The following is an 18,337-nucleotide window of genomic DNA, read 5'->3' as shown; positions in this document are numbered from 1 at the left end:
TTAGCTTTCTACTGGCTCCCACAACTTGCAATCTTCTCTCTCCGTCTTACTGATTGGCGTGCTTCAAGGCTACGGGAGCACGTCGCTCGCCTGCTGCTCGAGTTTAGCAGCTGCTTAAGGAAACGAGATTGGCCGTGGGGTGGAGGTTCTCGCTTCTCATTGGCCGTCGGGCAGCAGGAGCCCCGTCCCCTGTAACGCCGACGTGATGACGCAGCGAGCGGCCTGGCCTGGTTCCCAAGATGGCGGCGCGCAGGGCGCGGAGGCTGTGCTGTCCGTAGAGGCTTCGCGCTCCGGTGGGGTTTCCTCTCCCGCGCGGCCGGTGAGTGCGCCGGGGCGGCGCGGAGTCTCGGGGCGCCTAGGGCTGGGGACGCCCGCCTTCCTGGGCCTCCCACTGGTAAGCGCCAGGGCCCAAGGAAAAGGAGAAGGGAGCTGGGAGGCCGGGGTGGGGAGCGAGCGCCTCCCTGGGCACCGGCAGCTTCGTCTGCGGCGGGCGGGCCGCGGCGGGAAGGAGTTGGGCAGCTCCCGCCGGTTCGGGGGCTGGAGGTGACGGAGCTGGGCTCTCGGCCGGCCGGCCCGTGTAAGGTAGAGGGTAAAAAAGCCGGGACCGAGCTCCTGAAATCTTCTATGTGTTAATGGGGCGCGTGGAAAGGCGGAAGGAAAACTTTCATTATTCTTTTTGCTCGTGACTCTTCGGACCGAGATGCTTGAGGGGATTGTTTCGGAGCTTTTCGGGTTGATGGATTTTATTCCCGGTTTGGTATTTGGAAATGTGTTTTCTGCTTATATAAGCAGGTCTCGTCGCTTGGGCGACGGGGTTTTTAAACTCTTTTAGAGCGTTAGGAAGCAGAATCGCTTTTAAAGAAAAAGAACAGCTCTAAAACCTGCACTTTTTTGGTAACCACGGTGGGATTGTGTGCTCTTGGGACAGAGCTAATCGTTTGGCTTTGGAAATTCTTTTAAGTGGCCGTTTACTTATTTGTGACAGTTTAGATTGGTCCATCGCTGGTACCATTAGTTATGAAGGTTCTTCCAAAACCGATGTGAAACAGAAACCGTTTCGTTTATTCTGAAAAAGAGAAATTTTTTGAAGTTGAGTGTGATGCTGATTGCAGGCATCTTTTTTTTTTGGTACTTCATGTGATCTTTCTTCCTTTTTCAGAAGGGAAACATGTGGAAAATTAACAGCTTAATTTTAAGAGTTTAAGAGTCTTCCTCTGACTGTTTTGCTTAGAACAAATATATTGCATCATATATTAATCACAATTTGTTATGCAAACCTTTGCAGATGACGGTAGTAATTTCTGTATAGTATCTGTAGTTTATTGAATTACAGTAAGAGTAGTTTTGTACCTGGAAGAAATGAAGACAGCAGGAGAAACTTCATTCTCCCTTTAAATTGAGGCATGACTGAACATCAGTCACAACTCAAACACCAGAAACGTATCTACAGAGCTTTGTGATGTGAATATGCATGTGCAAAGTGCTTGTCAACACGGGAGAGTAGCACACTCTTCGAGTGGAATCAACTGCCTTGATTTGGGGACAATTTTAGATGGCACCTTATCCTAGAGATTCACGTCTTAATCTTGGTATGTGAAAAACCACAACTTCTATTACCCTTTTTTCTTCGAGTATTAGTAATACAGACCACTTGACAAAGCCTTTTGCCAGGTGGTTGCTGCTGTCTTACCACTCAGGGGTATTTGGGAGACCAGCTGGGTATTTAAATTGTCATTCAGACTGAACTGACCGATATGTTTCCCGGTTATGAACAGTGACTTGCTTTCTCCCCTCTCCACAACTTTTCAAATCTTGCTGCCACCATCACCACATTGTTTTTATTTATTTTGTGGATGAAGTAAGTTAAAGTTGTTCTACTAAGAAGCAGCAGATGTTGTTGATAATGCATCCTTGAAGTTTCTTTTTTGAACAGCTCATAGCAAAGATAACCGATGTCTGTTTCTTTGAATTAAATTTGCACTGTATGGGGAAGATAAAGGCAGGGTGAAATATTGCTTGCTTTTGAGCATGGAAAAAGTTAAATACTATTCCTCTTTCCTCATCTTTGAGCACAGGGGGGAGGGCGAAAGTCCACTCTGTTTGTAAATAAATCACTTTTTCGTTTCTTAAAGGTTCTGAAGCAACTATTTGAAGATTTCCTTTTTGAAAACTTAACAAGCAAGAACAATTCTGTTTTAATAAATGAAGGAGAATAAAGAAAATTCCAGCCCTTCTGTAAACTTGGCAAACCTGGACCATACAAAGCCATGTTGGTACTGGGATAAGAAAGACTTGGCACATACACCATCCCAGCTAGAAGGGCTTGATCCAGCTACTGAGGCACGATACCGCAGGGAGGGGGCCAGATTCATATTCGATGTGGGAACACGTTTAGGGCTGTATCCTTTCAACCCGTGTTGATATGAAATGGCTTTATGAATGGGGATGTGCAAGAAATGTTATGTGCTTAGCTGTTCAAATATTTCTTAATAATTGATAAAAAATGTTTTGAAATTCACTTGCCTTTTGCTGTAACACGTTCCTACACTGTTTTTATCTGTTCATCGGATAAATAAATTTTCAACTGAACTGCTTTGGCAACAGAGAAGTAAGGGGATGCAAATGTGCCGATTAAGAATAACTTTTGGCAGTTATGAAACTTGGTCTCTTGCTACATGAATCTGCATAACTTCTCAAATTGTGAATTTTGCATTAATTTTTCTACATGCTTTGCCTCTTGAGACCTCTAACCTCTACCTCCCCAGTCTTGTTTTTGGTGTATTTTTTGTTTGTTTAGATTGGGATTTACAACTTTGTATAAACTAGTAAGTTGTCCCCACTGTCCAACTCTCTCACAGACTGCCACTTAAACTTTTTGCTTCCTGTATTTGTATGCTTTTTTAAGCTCCTCAGTTTTTTTGTTTACTAAAACCTGGTGAAGATGAAAGCTTACTCTTCTTCTTAATCCTTAAGGAGAAAAGAGCATGTTCAGATTTTATTTGCATTTGTAGTTGTGAATAGTTAGTGAGTTTGCTCTGCACCAGCACTTTAAGGTGAAGTGATAATTGTTCTCTTCCTTCCTGCACCTGCTGCTGGTTTTGACTTTCTGTGAAGCAGGTCTGGTTTAACATGAGGTTGACCTTGCGTGAATCCTCCTGTAAACATGATCGGGACTGTGCACATTTCCAATAAATGCTTTAGGTATCAACTGCATCTGGGCTGAATCGTAGTATTTGCAGTGTTTTCTAACTGAATGAGCGGATAATTACTTGAGGTACTTGTTACAGCGGAATGTTTCTTTTCTTTTGTGAGTGTTTGGCTTTAAATTTGTTTTATTCTCTGTTTGAAAGTCCTTAATCTGCCCTGCAGACATTATGATACTCTAGCAACTGGAATAATTTATTTCCATCGGTTTTATATGTTTCATTCCTTCAAACAATTCCCAAGATATGTAAGTATTTCCAATACTGATGATTTAATAGAGTGATTGTACTAGCCATGGGCTATTTGAAACGATTATGTTACTTGGGTACTACTGCTGGCCACCACTCTGATTAAAAATAAGCGTTTAATCTTTTAATCATTGCAGCTTAAAATACACTGTTCTTGCTTGTTTATGAATTTCTATTTATGTTTAGAAACATATTTATGTTGGTGTTGTAGTTACGTCTTGCTGACACTATTCTTTAGAAAGACTAACAACTGTAGTTCTGGCACTCCTGAATTGGCTAAAAGAAAAAAAGTGTAATACCCTCTCAAAACTGTTTGACAAACAGTGCTGAACCAGGACAAATTCAGCTTTGGGTTTCTGACCTTTAAATAAAGTTGCATAGAACAGACTGTCCTCCAGGTTCTGTATTTTTTCCTTTGAGAAAGTCAAAGTTTAAATTAACACTGTAGTAAAATTAGAAATTAATATGCTTATTAAGTCTTTCCTGGGAAACTTCTGCAGAACTGTTAATGGAAAGTGACAGCGCTTTTACAACACGATGCTGTATTGCATATCTACATGCAGACAACTGTTTGAAAGCACTTTCTTTTTTTAGGTGACAGGAGCCTGTTGTCTCTTCCTAGCAGGAAAAGTTGAAGAAACACCTAAGAAATGTAAAGATATAATTAAAACAGCTCGTAGTTTGCTAAATGATGTACAGTTTGGACAGTTTGGAGATGACCCAAAGGTAAAAATACTCATGTTGACATTGATTTCATCATTGTACTCCAGCAAAGCGACATACATTCATTAAAGTACTGGCTGATTTTCAGTTGTTCGAAATTAAATTATATGGTGAGCATGCTTTTTTGGCTAATGTGACCAGTAACTACAAAAATAATTCCTACTAATACAAGTAGCCTTGGGACCCTTTGGAATAATTCTTTGTATAAAAAGCTTACATTTGATTTCCTGTAAATTCTGATGTCATTTTGCAAATTCAAGTAAGTTTAAGTGATTCCAGATTTTAGTGATTCCAGCTAGAAATGTCATCAAGACATAAATCATATTTGACAGTCTTGATGTCATTTTAGGAAGCAATTAAAAGCAAAACTAAAGAAAGAGAACTACATCTCAAAAGGGTTGAAGTTTCCTGTTTAGAGTATTTGGCTTTGCAAAACTATGCTTTTCTCAAAATTTGCTTGTTATAGATAGCCGAAAGAACTGAAACTCAGGAAAGAAATGATGTGGTGAGAACTTACCTTTTTGTTGTGATTTTGCGTATTTGGCACTTTTATGCTCTGTCTGGTTCAGTTATTTCCTCCATGGAGGAAAAGGAATTTTAAGCACCACATCTCCTCTCCTGCCCCAAATAAATGTGAACAAAAAGTATCTGGGCTTAAAATAATGTTTGAAGCTGTAGAAATTTCTGTTCTCCTTGGAGACAAGCCCTTGTCAAGCAAAAGCAGACAAACACATTTGCCTGGAGATTCTCTGTAGTCATGCCCTATAGTAGCATAAAATATTTGTGAGTAAAAGAAGGAATAATATTGTGATTGCCTTGTTACATTCTCCAGGAAGAAGTGATGGTCCTTGAAAGAATCTTACTACAAACAATAAAGTTTGATTTGCAAGTGGAACATCCGTACCAATTTCTTCTCAAGTATGCCAAACAACTCAAAGGTAAAATATTACAGGGTGAGGCAGTAATGCCTGTTATTAATTTTCAGAACTTAGTTTACACTAGCAGTGCAAGAGTATTCTATTCCAAACTGTGTGTCCCTCCTAAAAACTTTATTCCTTACAACTTTTCTGGTTATTTTTCAGGAGACAAAAATAAAATTCAAAAACTGGTTCAAATGGCATGGACATTTGTCAATGACAGGTAAGATACTTCTGGGAAACCTTTTGAAAATGAAATAGTTACTGTTGCTTTGTTCTGGGATTAGATATTTCTTTGACAAATGCTTTTTATGTTTTCTGTATGCTATATGTTTACTTGATCGTGTTCATCACTTTTTCTTTCCATCATTCCCGTGATAGTTCCATTGAACGGGGAATCTAGGATGAGTGTAGAAATAGACCATTAAGACCTTTGTAGTTTTGTGGTAATGATTGATTGCTGCAGTAAAAAAAAAAAACAAGGTAGTTTGAGCAGGCCAAATCAAATTATTGACCTCTAGGACAGAAGCTGGCATCTTGCCTAGTCTGAGATGTGGCACATTCTGTGAATAGAAATTACTTTGCAATTCCTTTATGTTGGTCAAGTTTGTTTGTTTGTTTTTTAAAGTGATATTCTAGTAATTGTAAGCTAGCCATTACATTCAGTGAGGAATACAGTTTTAATGCTAGAGTTGCAATTTCTTGAATAATGGATTTGCAATACAAGGATCACATCAATTAGCAGGAGTGTGTGTAGAAGCACTTTTTATATGTAGTGTGGTATTGAAAAGAAACACAAAACCCTCAATACACTTTAGTCTTGTTGAGGAGGATTCTACAGAGATGGGGAAGCTAATTTACCAAGGACAATTAAATGTAATTTTTCATTTCCATAGCAAACCCTTAAGAAAATGTTGTAAGTGGCCTGACTATTTAGAAATGCAAAGTACATTGCTTTCAGTCATACCTATAGAAGTAGAACACCATTAAAAAAGAGGTGCACTTGTATTCGTATGCCTAGTGTGAAGTAGCTCAGTGTGGGTCCAAATTCTGTAGATATCACCTAAACTCTCCAAATTAATTTGAGCAAAAGGTCACTCAGCATATTTGAATGTCAAGAGATGTTTACTTCAGCTGCTGTCAGCCTTGCATGTGGTGATCTTACAGGCTTGACTATCACTGTTACGTTTGTCAGGGAAAATTTTTGTTATATAACCATCAAACTATGGACACTACTGTACTTGGAATTAGATGGTGTTCAGTAATTCAAGAAATGTAATAATTAAAGAAAATGTACTTCAGGAAGACAATAGTATGAAGTTGGAGTGATTGTTTCAAATAATACTTATCTCTGTTCTTGAGAGGTTGCCATGTTAGAAGTGTACTTGTTTTCTGGGATCCTGGTAAAATAATTCTGTTCTTTGCACTACAGGCCTTTAGAGTAGGGCCTTCTGTTCTTACACAGCTGCAACACACCCCCAAGTGAACTTCATGAAAGTAATAATAAGAAATCAGTGTTCTAAGGGATAGTTCTTGTGTATTTTTACTGTTTACTACTGACCTGATTCTGACCCTATTTAAGTATCCCATTGGCTTTCAGTTATGTGTAGCTCACTGGAGAGAAAACCATTTTAAACCACTGTTTAAGCTACTGTTTTGATGCATTTAAGGACACAATTATGAATTTGTTGGTGAATTTGCAGAAACTGAGCTGGCTAGCTGGATCTAAAATTCTTGAAGCAGATCTTATGTTGCAGAATCTATGAAAGAAAAAAAAATAAAAGGGCAAAAATGTAATTTAAAATTAGTATCAGGAAACAATAACTTTGATTTAGACAGGAACTTACTCAGTTAATAATACCAATAATATTTTAACATTAGTTTTAACAAAGGCTGTTTAAGAGAGAACGTTTTACAGCCTGATCTAAAAGTTGCATCATGCATGACAAGTTGCTTTACAAGTTCATGTTGGCTGTTCTCTGGTGGGTTTTTTGGTACTTGTTTACATTTTATTGAAATACACTTGGAAACTCCAAAATCTACGTGTGGACATCATTCCCTAACCAGTGCAGTGCAGTGACAGCACACTGGTGCAGCAATGAACGTGAATGCTGTATTTAGTTAACGCTACAGGTGAGACTAGAATAGAATATAGCTGCCCATACTTGGAATGTAATGCTGTCTTTTCCCTTCTCTTTCACACCCATATAGTGTTAGGTTTTCTATTTTTAAACTCCAAACTTGATGTGCCTCTGTGGTGTATTGCTTCTGTAGGCATAGGCCCTCTGTATTATCTGTATAAAATTACCTTGTTTCATTATAGCAGTAATGCAGAAACAGTTTAGTTTTGTGAACTCTTTTGTTTAACAAAGCTCTTAATTAAAATTGTCTAAGATGTTGAAGTGTGGTGGGATTCTATACCATTAGTTATAGATGCCATACATTGAAGTTTTGTACTTTGACAATCAGAATTATCTTCAGGGTTATGTTTTGTTTTGTTTTTTACACTCCAGTCTCTGCACTACCCTGTCACTGCAGTGGGAACCTGAGATCATAGCTGTTGCAGTTATGTACTTAGCAGGCCGTTTGTGTAAGTTTGAAATACAGGAATGGACGTCAAAACCAATGTACAGGCGATGGTGGGAGCAATTTGTACAAGATGTTCCCGTTGATGTTCTGGAAGGTATGAAAAACATTTGCCACAAACAGAAGAGTATTTCCTTTAACTGTGTCATCTAGGTTATTGGTGAATGCAAATTGCTTTCTATCTGGGTTTTAGTCAAAACAACTGTGTATATAACTCAGGACATACATGTTATTCATTAACCAGGTTTTCAGTTAAACTTACAAGACTGGCTTCATCTGGCAGCATCTTTAGTTATCATAATTAGTCTTCTAGTCAGTATTTGCTTTACTGCTTGTTTAGTTTATAACACAGCTAATTAACTGCTAACTTGTCATGGTGTATGTTTTCTCTTTTTAAAATTTTTTTAATGATTTCCTTCTCCCCATTTTAAATAAGCAGCTCCACAAACACTGGAACTAGTGGAGCCTGGTTTCCAGTGGTTTTCTCATTGATGGTTGACCTCTAACCAAATTATACTAGGGCAGCAGTCACATTTTGTAGTGTATCACAACTGAGGAGTAGATAATAGGGGATGAATTATGGATCTTTTACATCGATAGAGATGCCTTAACACTATTCGCTTTTTGTGTGTGTATTGTTTATATTGAGCTGCTGCTTGCCCTCTTGAGAGAACCTCAGGAAGTTCATAAAATAAAGCAGGGCCTCTCTTGAACCTTGTTAAGTAAATTGTGGTTATGTGGCCGCTAATTTGTGTTCATAATAAAAGTTTTTACTAACTTACCTGGTACAAATGTTAGGATAAGCAAACTTCTAGTTCCATAAATTGCTTTAGAAACCTTCCTTAGAAATTGATGCTTGTCACAGTCTGGAGTCTGGGTCTCAGGAAGTTTTAAACAAAACAGTATGTGTTGCAGTTCAGGTGATTTAGCCTTTGTTGCTCTTTGAACCTCCAAGTTCAAGCAGATCTGATGATTTTTGAAATGGTTACTTGCTCTGTTTGTATCCTGGCTTTTTTTCAGAGTTGGTTCAGATCGATCTCTTTTGAATCCCTGCCAAAGAGCGTTATAGCACGGGAGTCTCTTCAGTTTCTGCTGCTGTGTCAGTGAATGTTCACTGAAAGAACTCATGTAGCTTTTCTATGGAGGTTTTCTTTTACCCGAGTGCTGCTCTTGAGCCTGATTATCAAGTCGTCCTACATGTTTTCTGACAGACTTTTAGCTCCTAACATGTTGGAAGAAGAACGTAGTACTAGTCCTTTGCTTAGTTTCCTGAAACTTTTTTGACTGGCCTAACTTGATGTATATGTTTTAATATATAATCTTCTTTTACTCATTTTCTTACTATATTACTATCCTGTTGTTCCACTGTTACCTGGTTCTCCAAGCACACGGTAATAACATATGGTATATTAACACCAAGACACTTTGTTGTTCTTCTGCAAGGTATGACGATAGATCTGTGTATTGTTTAGCATAGGCAGAAGAAACTCAGAAATGCCAGTATAAATTGAAAATATCTGGTTTCAAAAAAATCAAATCTGTGGTCATAATAACAATGAGTGATGTTTACAATATGTTTTTCCAAAGTTGATGTCCAGTAAAAAGATTATTGTGTGTTAAAGGTACACTGGTACATTATGGGTGTATGATCTTTTGGATTTATTTTTTTTTTAAGACATCTGTCACCAGATCCTGGATCTATACTCACAGGGAAAACAGCAAATGCCTCATCACACTCCTCACCAGCTGCAGCAGCCACCATCTCTTCAGTCTACACCCCAGGCCCCCACGGTACAGCAATCGCAGCAATCACAGGGCTCAGAGCAATCGCAGACGCAGCAGCAAAAAGAGTCGCAACAGTCAGCACAGCAACAGCAGCAACAGCAGCAAACACAAGCGCAGCAATCTAAAAAGCCTTCTCCCCAGTCGAGTCCTCCCAGGCAGATTAAAAGACCAGCAGTAAGTTGAACTTTGAATGTTAACTTGCGTTTTCCTCTCAGGTTGATCTGACATCCGTTTGATTTAAAGGCTGCAGTGTGCAGCAGACTTCTGTTTGCTTTAAGAAAGAGGTTGGTGATTAACTTTGTATGGTAGATTTCTGTTGGTTATTTGGCAAGTGTGTTAGTGTAGAGCAGGTTTTACTCTTTTGGCACAGCACGTTCTCATTCCACTCGAGGCAAAACCTGTGTAGAAACTTTTAAGTCAGTGTGAGTCTAACTCTCTGTGGTTCTGTGCTATGAAATCTTGTTGGTTTTGCTATCAAGCGGGCTTGATTTAGGGAAGATCTCTTCTGCCATACCTGAATGTAGAGATATGCACGATGCTGATGAAGACATCATTTGACTTTTTGGCCTTTGATTACAAATTTAAGAGAATGGTGGCTTCCAAAAACTATGTCAAAATTCTTAGAAAAGTTCTCTTTCAAAATAATCTAATAACAATAGAAGCCTATAAATTCATCATACATTAAAGCCTCACTTTGCCTGTTTTATCACCTCATAATTGAAAATGAGAAAGTACATGAGCAGTTGGATATCACAAGTACTCTGAGTGTTTTTCCACACTCATTAAGTACAAATGAAGCTTTCAGACCTTAATCTACACTTTCTGTATTTGTGGGTTTTTTTGTTTTGTTTTGACTTATCAAGAAGGAAAGAAAGAAATGTTAAAGTGTAACCCAAATCTGCTTGTGTGTACTTAGTAAGAAGAGTGTTTTCAGAAGAAAAAATCTTTGGAACAGGTCTGTTCAGGAAGTAAAGTTTGTATAGCTTTTGTAGATTTTGTTCTAACTTGTAATTAAAATGCATGCTCGAACTAGAGAACAGACATCAAGGGAAAGGAGAAAAAAAAAGGAAAACAGGAAGAAGCAACAAATGATGAAATGAAATGAAATCTAAGTGTGCAGCATCTTCATGATAGCAGCCTCCCAAAAAAGAGAGAAAAATGCAACTCTGTAAAGCCTTGGTCTTTCCGTTATAAGATACAGCTTACTACTAGAGGGAGAAAAATCTATGCTGATAGTTATTGCACTGAACTTTAGAGTTGTTCAAGATAGAAAGCTGATAAAAAATTAACTTGAAAATTGGTAGATCTCTTTATAGGCAGTATGCATTTCTTTTCATCGTTTTTCTGCCATCAGCACACACTCAGCTTGGGTTGTCAGATCTTTAGTGCAGGGAACTGTTTTCTTGTGTAGGACAGTTTGGCACATCAGAAGCTCTAAATAGCAATTTTGATTTTTCTATGTGTATCAATCTGATTGTAAGCTCTTATGAATTGTTCATTCATGTGAAGGCTCTGCCTCTACAGTGCTAGTGATTTCACGCCATCCCATGTGTTATTGAAGTACCTCATGGAAAAAAAGTGATGCCTTTTGCATGGATAGTATCTGTCGTTGTTTAAGAATTGCCTCCAGTCAAGCCCTCAGATCAGCCTCCATTTTCTTAAGAGTTTGAGGTCCACCACCTAACAATTGAAGAAGTACATGGTACAGATAAAAAGCTAAGTCCTGGTACACTGTAGGCATCCAGAACAAATATAACGCGAAGGGTGACTCACAGGAGGAGTTTTGTAGACTAGCATGAAAAGCAAATGTGATATAAATAATTCTTTCTCCAGAAAGCAGTCTAGGAGAACAAGATGTGTGGTGTTTGAAAGATCTACTTGGCGCTTCTGAAATATTCTTCAGTCAGATGTACCATAAACCTTACTTAAAATGTTTGCCTTCTTCTATAAATAGGGTTTTGCATCATGCCTCCTTTGGTTTGTACAGAACATAAATACACTTTGTTCCTGGAGGCCAGATTTTCCATTTACATGAACTCTTACAACTCCATTACCTTGGGCTGAGCCAAGATACTTTCAAGCAGCTGAGGCATCAGCCTATGACTTGCAGACCCGTACCAGATGTCAAAAGCATCTGCACATCCTCTGCATCTCTGGTGGTGAAGAGCACTTGAAAGTTCAGTTGACTTCACTAAAACTATGCTGGTGAATCATTAGATGTAAATAGTATATTTAGTTTGATTAAACTAAAAATTGTGAGTGGGATTGATTTTAATATATATAGAAACGGCACTAAAATAACAGTTCCATTGTGGTATGAGCTTATTATGAAAGTATTAAATAGCGATCAGCATGCTAATAAATTGGTAATGTTGACCCTGGAATGGCATGACTGGAGTAATACAAACTACAAGGCAGTAGAAAGACCAAAAAAAAAGCTCACCTGTATTTTATCAGTTGCCATTAATAGAGAAGTTATTTAGATTCTTACAAGCTTTGATTTTGTTTCTTCTTGATTTTTTTTTTTTGTTGCTGTCGCTTCTTGATTTTATTATTTATTTTTTTTAGCATAAATACAGTTTAATGTTTATTTTTCTTTCACGTGAGCTATTTGGCTCCATTTGCTTGTTCTGTCCTAACAGTATACTTCAATGATGTTATCTTCTGAACATCACTGTGTTAACAAATGTACAGTAACCGAATTGGTTGCCTCTTGAAGTGATCAACTGACTTCATAGAATGAGTGGTTTTTGGAGATGTTGCAGGTAGTGCTTTTGTTATAAAGTGCAGGAAGATCAGATGTTTGCATTCAGTTTTACAGACAAGGAATTTAGTGCTAGAAAATCAAGAAAAGGTTGCCCAAGCAAAACAAAGGCAGCAGATGAATCCAAGAGAGTCACCAAGGAAATTATGTATGTTTGGAATGGGAAGATAAAGATTATCCTTAAAAAGTAGGGAAGCAGCTAGAAGGTGGCTCAAAGTGAATTGAAATGTCTGTTGAAGGAATGTAAGAATGAGGTAGCCTCAAGCAGACCGTGAGTACTTTTCTACACAGCAGAAATCTTGAGAATATCCATCAAAACTTAAGAAAAATTCATTGTTCAAATTGAAGTGAAATGCAAGTCCATTCTTGCTGCAGAAAGTAAAGCAATGGGAACTGAGCAACAATTGATGAAGGTAAAGCCACTAGAGGTAAATAGTCCCTTTGAAAGAACACCTTTCATTGAAATGACAGAGAAACCATGTACCGGATCCCTCTGACTTTTATTATTAATTCTAAATGCATTTGTAACTAAACTTGTACTTAAAATTTCAGTTAAGTTTCCTTTTTTTCTCAAAGACCATCAACTAGCCATCTCAGACTAAGTAAAATGGAAAGATTTTTCTTAATCCCTTGTCTGTGATTCTTTAACAAAACAAGCAAGCAGCAACAACAATAAACTTGTGATTGGAAGGATGATGTGAGGTTTTATGGGTTTTGCTCAGTATGCATTAATTTTCTGGTGTAACATTTGGCTTTTATACAGTGCTTTCCATCTGAAGGCTTCTGAAATGTTTTACACCAAGCAACACTTCCACTGCTGTCTTTTCCCTGTGAATAAAGCCTAAAGGCCTGAAGTGATTTTGGCAAAGGTTGAATGGCAGATCAAAGCAGAATCAGGAACAGAGGCCAAGTCTTTTGCTTTCAGCTTAGTGAGCAGTATAGCAGGCCATGATGTATATGCAGTGGATGGTAAATAGACAAGATGTCGTACTCAACAGTGACAACAGCGGGAAATGCTGTATCCAAAATAGCTACTATTATATTTTTTCAGTCTTTTCATTCTAAAATTTAAGTTGGGCTTTTCCAATGTGATTTGACATTGTTCAGTGTTTGTTTTGCATCTGTCTGAAGAGATGGGATATTATTAGCCTCCTCATGAAAGTATAGGAACAAATAAAGGGTTTGTCCTGCCTCCTTTTAGGGGAGGAAGGAAGAAACTGGTTCTGAGTTGGAAACAGGTTCTGGTTTAGTCAGATCTGTACAAAAGCTCTTCAGCAGGCTCTGTTTCCTATTTTGCGCTCTTGTTACCATTTTAAAATGCTTTATGTTTTGCAGTGGTCTTATTTCCATACTTTTTTTTTTAAACAGGCTGTATCTCCAAAAGAAGAAACAAAGACAGCAGGTGAATGTTAATGCTCTATTCATATTGCTTTCATTTTACTGTTTTAACCAGAATAAGTAATTTGCTACCGTGTCCTTAGTTTGTTTGCTTACCAGCTTGGCAGTTCTAAACTATTCTGATCCTAATAGTGCATATTTAAATATATACTGTAACTATTTTTAAAATGTTCCGAACTGCAAAACTTGAAAAAACAGAGTGTAACTGGTACACCAAGAGTCCCTTAATACAGTCTATTCAGTAGAAGTCAAACTTAAAGTGGAAGCTAAACTATTCAGCTCTCAACTTAAAAACTCCATCATCTGGAGTAGTTCTTCAGCAAGCTGTGGGACCTTGAAGTGACTGAAGGTACCATGTCTTTAAATAGCTGAATTAATAAGAAGTCAGTTGGTAATCAGTGGGATTTGCAATTGGTTGTTGGCATAGCTGCCAGTAAAAGGCATTTTGTATCTCTATATATAGTCTAGCTTAAGAAATACTTTGCAGTGGTCACATCTAGTTCTTTTTGTTGGTTTGTTTGTGTTTTGTGTTTTTGTGGTTTTTGTTTTGTGCTGTTTTTCATTCTGCTAATTTGGAACCATGTATTTGAAGATAGCTGGGATGTGATTCTGTAACCTTTTCCTAAGTAAGTTTGGCACTTCTCCCTCTCTGGCTTTGCAGATAGATTCCAGAGAGCTGTTTATTCTCCCTCCTCTCTCCTGTGCAATTACAGTTTTGTTTGGTTTCTAGACACGTTCCCCTCTCAGAGCATAGTTCAGCTTCTCTTGAGGTTTGTTTTAACTATTTATAAGTTACAGTTTTGTGCTAGAAGATCTATGTGTCCTCATCTGCACATTCATAGTGTAATTGGAACAATTTGTCTCTAGTTATAAAATACATAGCTTGAATTTGTAGGCATGTGTTCTTTTGGAAGATGTGAGTTATACCTGAAGCCACTTTATTTATATAAAGGTCTTGATTTTAGTTTTCATTATTAAACATACACAGTGTATAGGATTTCCACTGTACTTTTGCATAGTGTAATATATGATATAATCATTAGTGTGAGACTAGTGATGGACTTCGGAAGATATTGCAGAGCAATAGCCAATTAAGCATTTCCAACTGTTTTTTAGAACCACCACCACCATCTAAAATTCCTAAAATTGAAACTTCACATCCACCAATACCTCCTGCACATCCGCCTCCAGGTAAGCTTTTATGTTCTAAACCACATTTAGTCCTGCAGTTATTGTCTTGCTTTTAATTCAGAGGGTGGTAGCGGTATCGGGGGAGGGGTTGTTGCCATGATTAATCAGCTTGGCAAGTAAAAGCATTAGGTAGATAAGCTGCAAGAGAAATTTCATCTTAGTAGCACAGGCTTTTCCATACTGAAGCAAAAAAACTTATTATGGAAACATCAGTATGCTAGGTGGACAAAGGCCAGATGAAGCTGTGACTGTTAAAGGCCTTGAAGACTAAATCTAATGGTCACTAGCAGGCAAAAAGGGACTTATGTTCTCAAAAGAATGGCAGGTGCCGTATTATATTACTAGAGTATCTTCCAAATGACCTATGGAAGTCTTCCATGTAGAGATTCTGCAGTTATGTAACTTCTGAACAAGAAGGGGGATACTTTCTTTGCTGTGTCCCAAAAGAGGACTTTCATCTGCCAGAGAACTTTAACACTGTGCACATGCCTTATGTGTGCAAAATAAACTGCACTGTTGTAAAAATGTGCTTCCAGCGCCTTGATGCGTTAGCTGTCCTTCCAGTGACCCATAAATATGACATAAATATTTTATAGAGCTAGGTCCATAAAGTAACTGTAAGACGACAGCTTCTAACAGGGAATTACAAGAGAGAAAAACAGTGCTCTGAAATATAGCGCAACTGTTTTTTCCCATTGGTTAAAATCTAATTAAGAATGAAGGGGTTCTTCTAAATACCATGTTCATTATTCCTTCAGATGTTAAATCTTGAATGCACATCTTGCATCCAGAATGATTCTGAAAATGAGCAAATAGGGAAGTTACTGTCTGCTATAATTCATGAACTAGAAGTCATTGAAATCACAGGTACCGCAGCCAGCATACCCACCTTGCGTGATCTAATTATGTAGATGACAATTTTGCTGTTAACTTGTCTAAGCAGTCATAATATTAAATCCTATTTAGGCAGATAACAAATTTGTTTATTACCTAAAATTTTCCTCTTAGAATTTGCTTATACAAGCAAATTATTGTATAAGCACTGGAACATTTTAAGAACCATCTTTAGAGGCCAACTCTTGTCCTTTGGGGCTCTGAGGAAAAATCAAATGAAAACTAAGAATTTTTATTGACCAAGTGAACAGAAGTACTAGAAGGTGGATTTACTTCAAATTCTGTTTAGCATTGGCAGTTTACTTACTGGATATGACTGCTCTGTATTTGCTTCTGAATAACTTTTCTTACTGAACAATGTTGTAGATGCCTTTATATATACAAGCAAGATGGATGTCAAGATACCCTAAACTCTTTATTGTTGGGCATTTTAATACTGACTGTTGCTGAGATGTTGCTGTTAGGTCAGTCTTCTTGTTATGGTATTCTTTTATAATGTCTGGAAAAAAAATTAAGATTCTTATTTAAAGAAATGGGCCAAGTATAATTCTGTGCAATTCTGACCATTTTATGAGCTTCCCCAGACTGCCAGGTACTGAGTTCCCTGAAACTAAACAGTGGAACAAAGCTGATCAGATTTCATGACCCAAGCAATCTGTTGCACTTACCCTCCAGTTTTCTTTTTTCTTTTATTTGGTAAACAGGTTTAGAACTGCGTGTTAAAGACCTGAGACTTTGGCCTGTATTCTCAAATAGTATTTCCCAACATTAAAGGCAAATGCAGTGCAGAGGGTAATCCCAGGCCACCTGGAGTATAAGAGGTAGCAGAAGGGCCCGGACTAAAAAAGGTTGAAGCACCGATCAAAAGATTTTTTCGGCATCTCGGGTCCCATGATTTTTAAATCTGCGAGTTGTGATTCTGTCCATTCAGTCTGCTAAGTTCTGCTGATTGTAGAACAATATTAGAATTATAAGAAAATAGTAACAAAAATGGAAGATGTATTTAACTTTTTGAATGGGAAAAGTTGAACCTGGAGCTTTGTTATGCAGCTTAGTTGTATTCTAGTGATATGAGACCTGACTAGATACCATATGGCATTCGGAGACCTAGGGAATCGAGTCCTCCTTTGATATGCTAACTGGAAGAAAAGTATAAAGTATTCAGAGGCTGTTATTGCCACTGTCCTTTAAAACAATACATGAAATTTTGTTTTCCAGAGCGCAAGCCTCCTTTGACAACTACAGTTTCCATGGGAGAGGCAGAGCAATCTACTACTGTGGACTCAGTAGATATGCCAAAGGTCCAGATTCCTCCCCCTGCTCATCCTGCCCCTGTACATCAACCTCCACCTCTGCCGCATCGTCCCCCACCCCCACCCCCCACCAGTTATATTACAGGGATGTCTACTACAAATTCTTATATGTCAGGGGAGGGTTATCAAAGTCTTCAGTCAATGATGAAAACAGAAACTTACGGAGCTTTACCACCAGCCTACGGACCACCAGCTCATCTACCATATCATCCTCATGTCTATCCTCCCAACCCTCCACCACCAGTTCCACCTCCACCCCCTACTTCATTCCCCCCTCCCAATATTCCACCTCCTACTCCGGGATATCCTCCTCCACCTACATACAACCCTAATTTTCCACCTCCAAGACTGCCTCCAACTCATGCAGTGCCACCTCATCCACCTCCAGGGCTGGGAATGCCACCAGCTAGTTACCCCCCACCTGCTGTTCCCCCAGGTGGACAACCACCTGTGCCACCTCCAATTCCACCACCTGGTATGCCACCTGTAGCAGGACTTGGACGTGCTACGTGGATGAGATAGCATGAGGTAATTTGCACGATATCCCTTTATGTTGACTAGGCAGGAGTAGCTGGCCAAGACCTACTTTGTAAAGACGAAGAGGAGGGTAATTTGTATAATTTAGATGAAGAAATGTGGCGGTGAAATGAAAATATAGCTGATCTGTTTGCAGTTTTGTTTATGGTGAGTTATATAGGCTTCTAGATTTTAATCAGCTTTGCAGTATCTATTCTAACTTTATACATTTGACTTAAGTTTAATTCGTCTTGAGTTATTCCAGCACTCGATTACTTTGTACTGGCAAAACCAGCCATATTGGCTCAATTATATCAGTAAGAAGAAAATTTCCTTCTAGAAATCGGTGCCTATTTTTGAGTATCAAAATAGCCAGATACCATGAAATTTCATCTATGGCAAGAAACTTCATTTTTAGTAATAATTAAAACAATGGGATGTTAAACATAAAAGCTACTTTATTTAAGAGAGATTCTGATGCTAGCTGACTGGAATCATTTTGAGGTGTTTGCCTTGCTGATATTTTTGGTTTGGAATGTACTAGTATCTTATTGTATGTTTACACCTATTTGCAAATTCCTGTACATAATATATATATTTTCTAAGTGTGAAAGTCTGAATGTAACAACCTACTGTGATGTACATCCTGGTTATAAATGAGACTACTTTGTTCACATCTACCCAAATAAAACTGCTTCTGAATTTAGTGGATTTCCACGTTTTTCATATTAGTTCAGAATGCATAACTATGGTACTTACTGCAAGAGGTTTCAGCAGTGGTCTCCCAAATCTTATTCA

At 38.2% G+C, this 18,337-nt stretch overlaps 1 protein-coding gene across 3 annotated transcripts; it reads left to right on the top strand.

The window, feature by feature from the left end:
• The first annotated feature begins 51 nt into the window (after window positions 1-51).
• Window positions 52-18,245, top strand: CCNK (cyclin K). 3 transcript variants are annotated; one of them, XM_065063527.1, is made up of 12 exons: window positions 124-319; window positions 1,334-1,589; window positions 2,133-2,399; window positions 3,370-3,451; window positions 4,047-4,178; window positions 5,008-5,113; window positions 5,258-5,315; window positions 7,606-7,775; window positions 9,354-9,637; window positions 13,596-13,629; window positions 14,742-14,816; window positions 16,929-18,245. In XM_065063527.1, exons 3-12 carry the CDS (start codon window positions 2,203-2,205, stop codon window positions 17,543-17,545), a joined length of 1,755 nt encoding a protein of 584 aa, XP_064919599.1. In that variant the 5' UTR covers window positions 124-319; window positions 1,334-1,589; window positions 2,133-2,202; the 3' UTR covers window positions 17,546-18,245. The 3 variants fall into 3 exon arrangements, with proteins under 3 accessions (XP_064919597.1, XP_064919599.1, XP_005506161.1); XM_065063525.1 differs by lacking the exon at window positions 1,334-1,589 and having other exon boundaries at window positions 52-319; XM_005506104.3 differs by lacking the exon at window positions 1,334-1,589 and having other exon boundaries at window positions 126-394.
• Window positions 18,246-18,337: the final 92 nt, after the last annotated feature.

Source organism: Columba livia, chromosome 5, assembly GCF_036013475.1.
Source record: "Columba livia isolate bColLiv1 breed racing homer chromosome 5, bColLiv1.pat.W.v2, whole genome shotgun sequence".
NCBI classification, from domain to species: Eukaryota; Metazoa; Chordata; class Aves; order Columbiformes; family Columbidae; genus Columba; species Columba livia.
The sequence above is the reverse complement of the archived record's forward strand: the minus strand, read 5'-3'. Positions and strand labels throughout refer to the sequence as shown.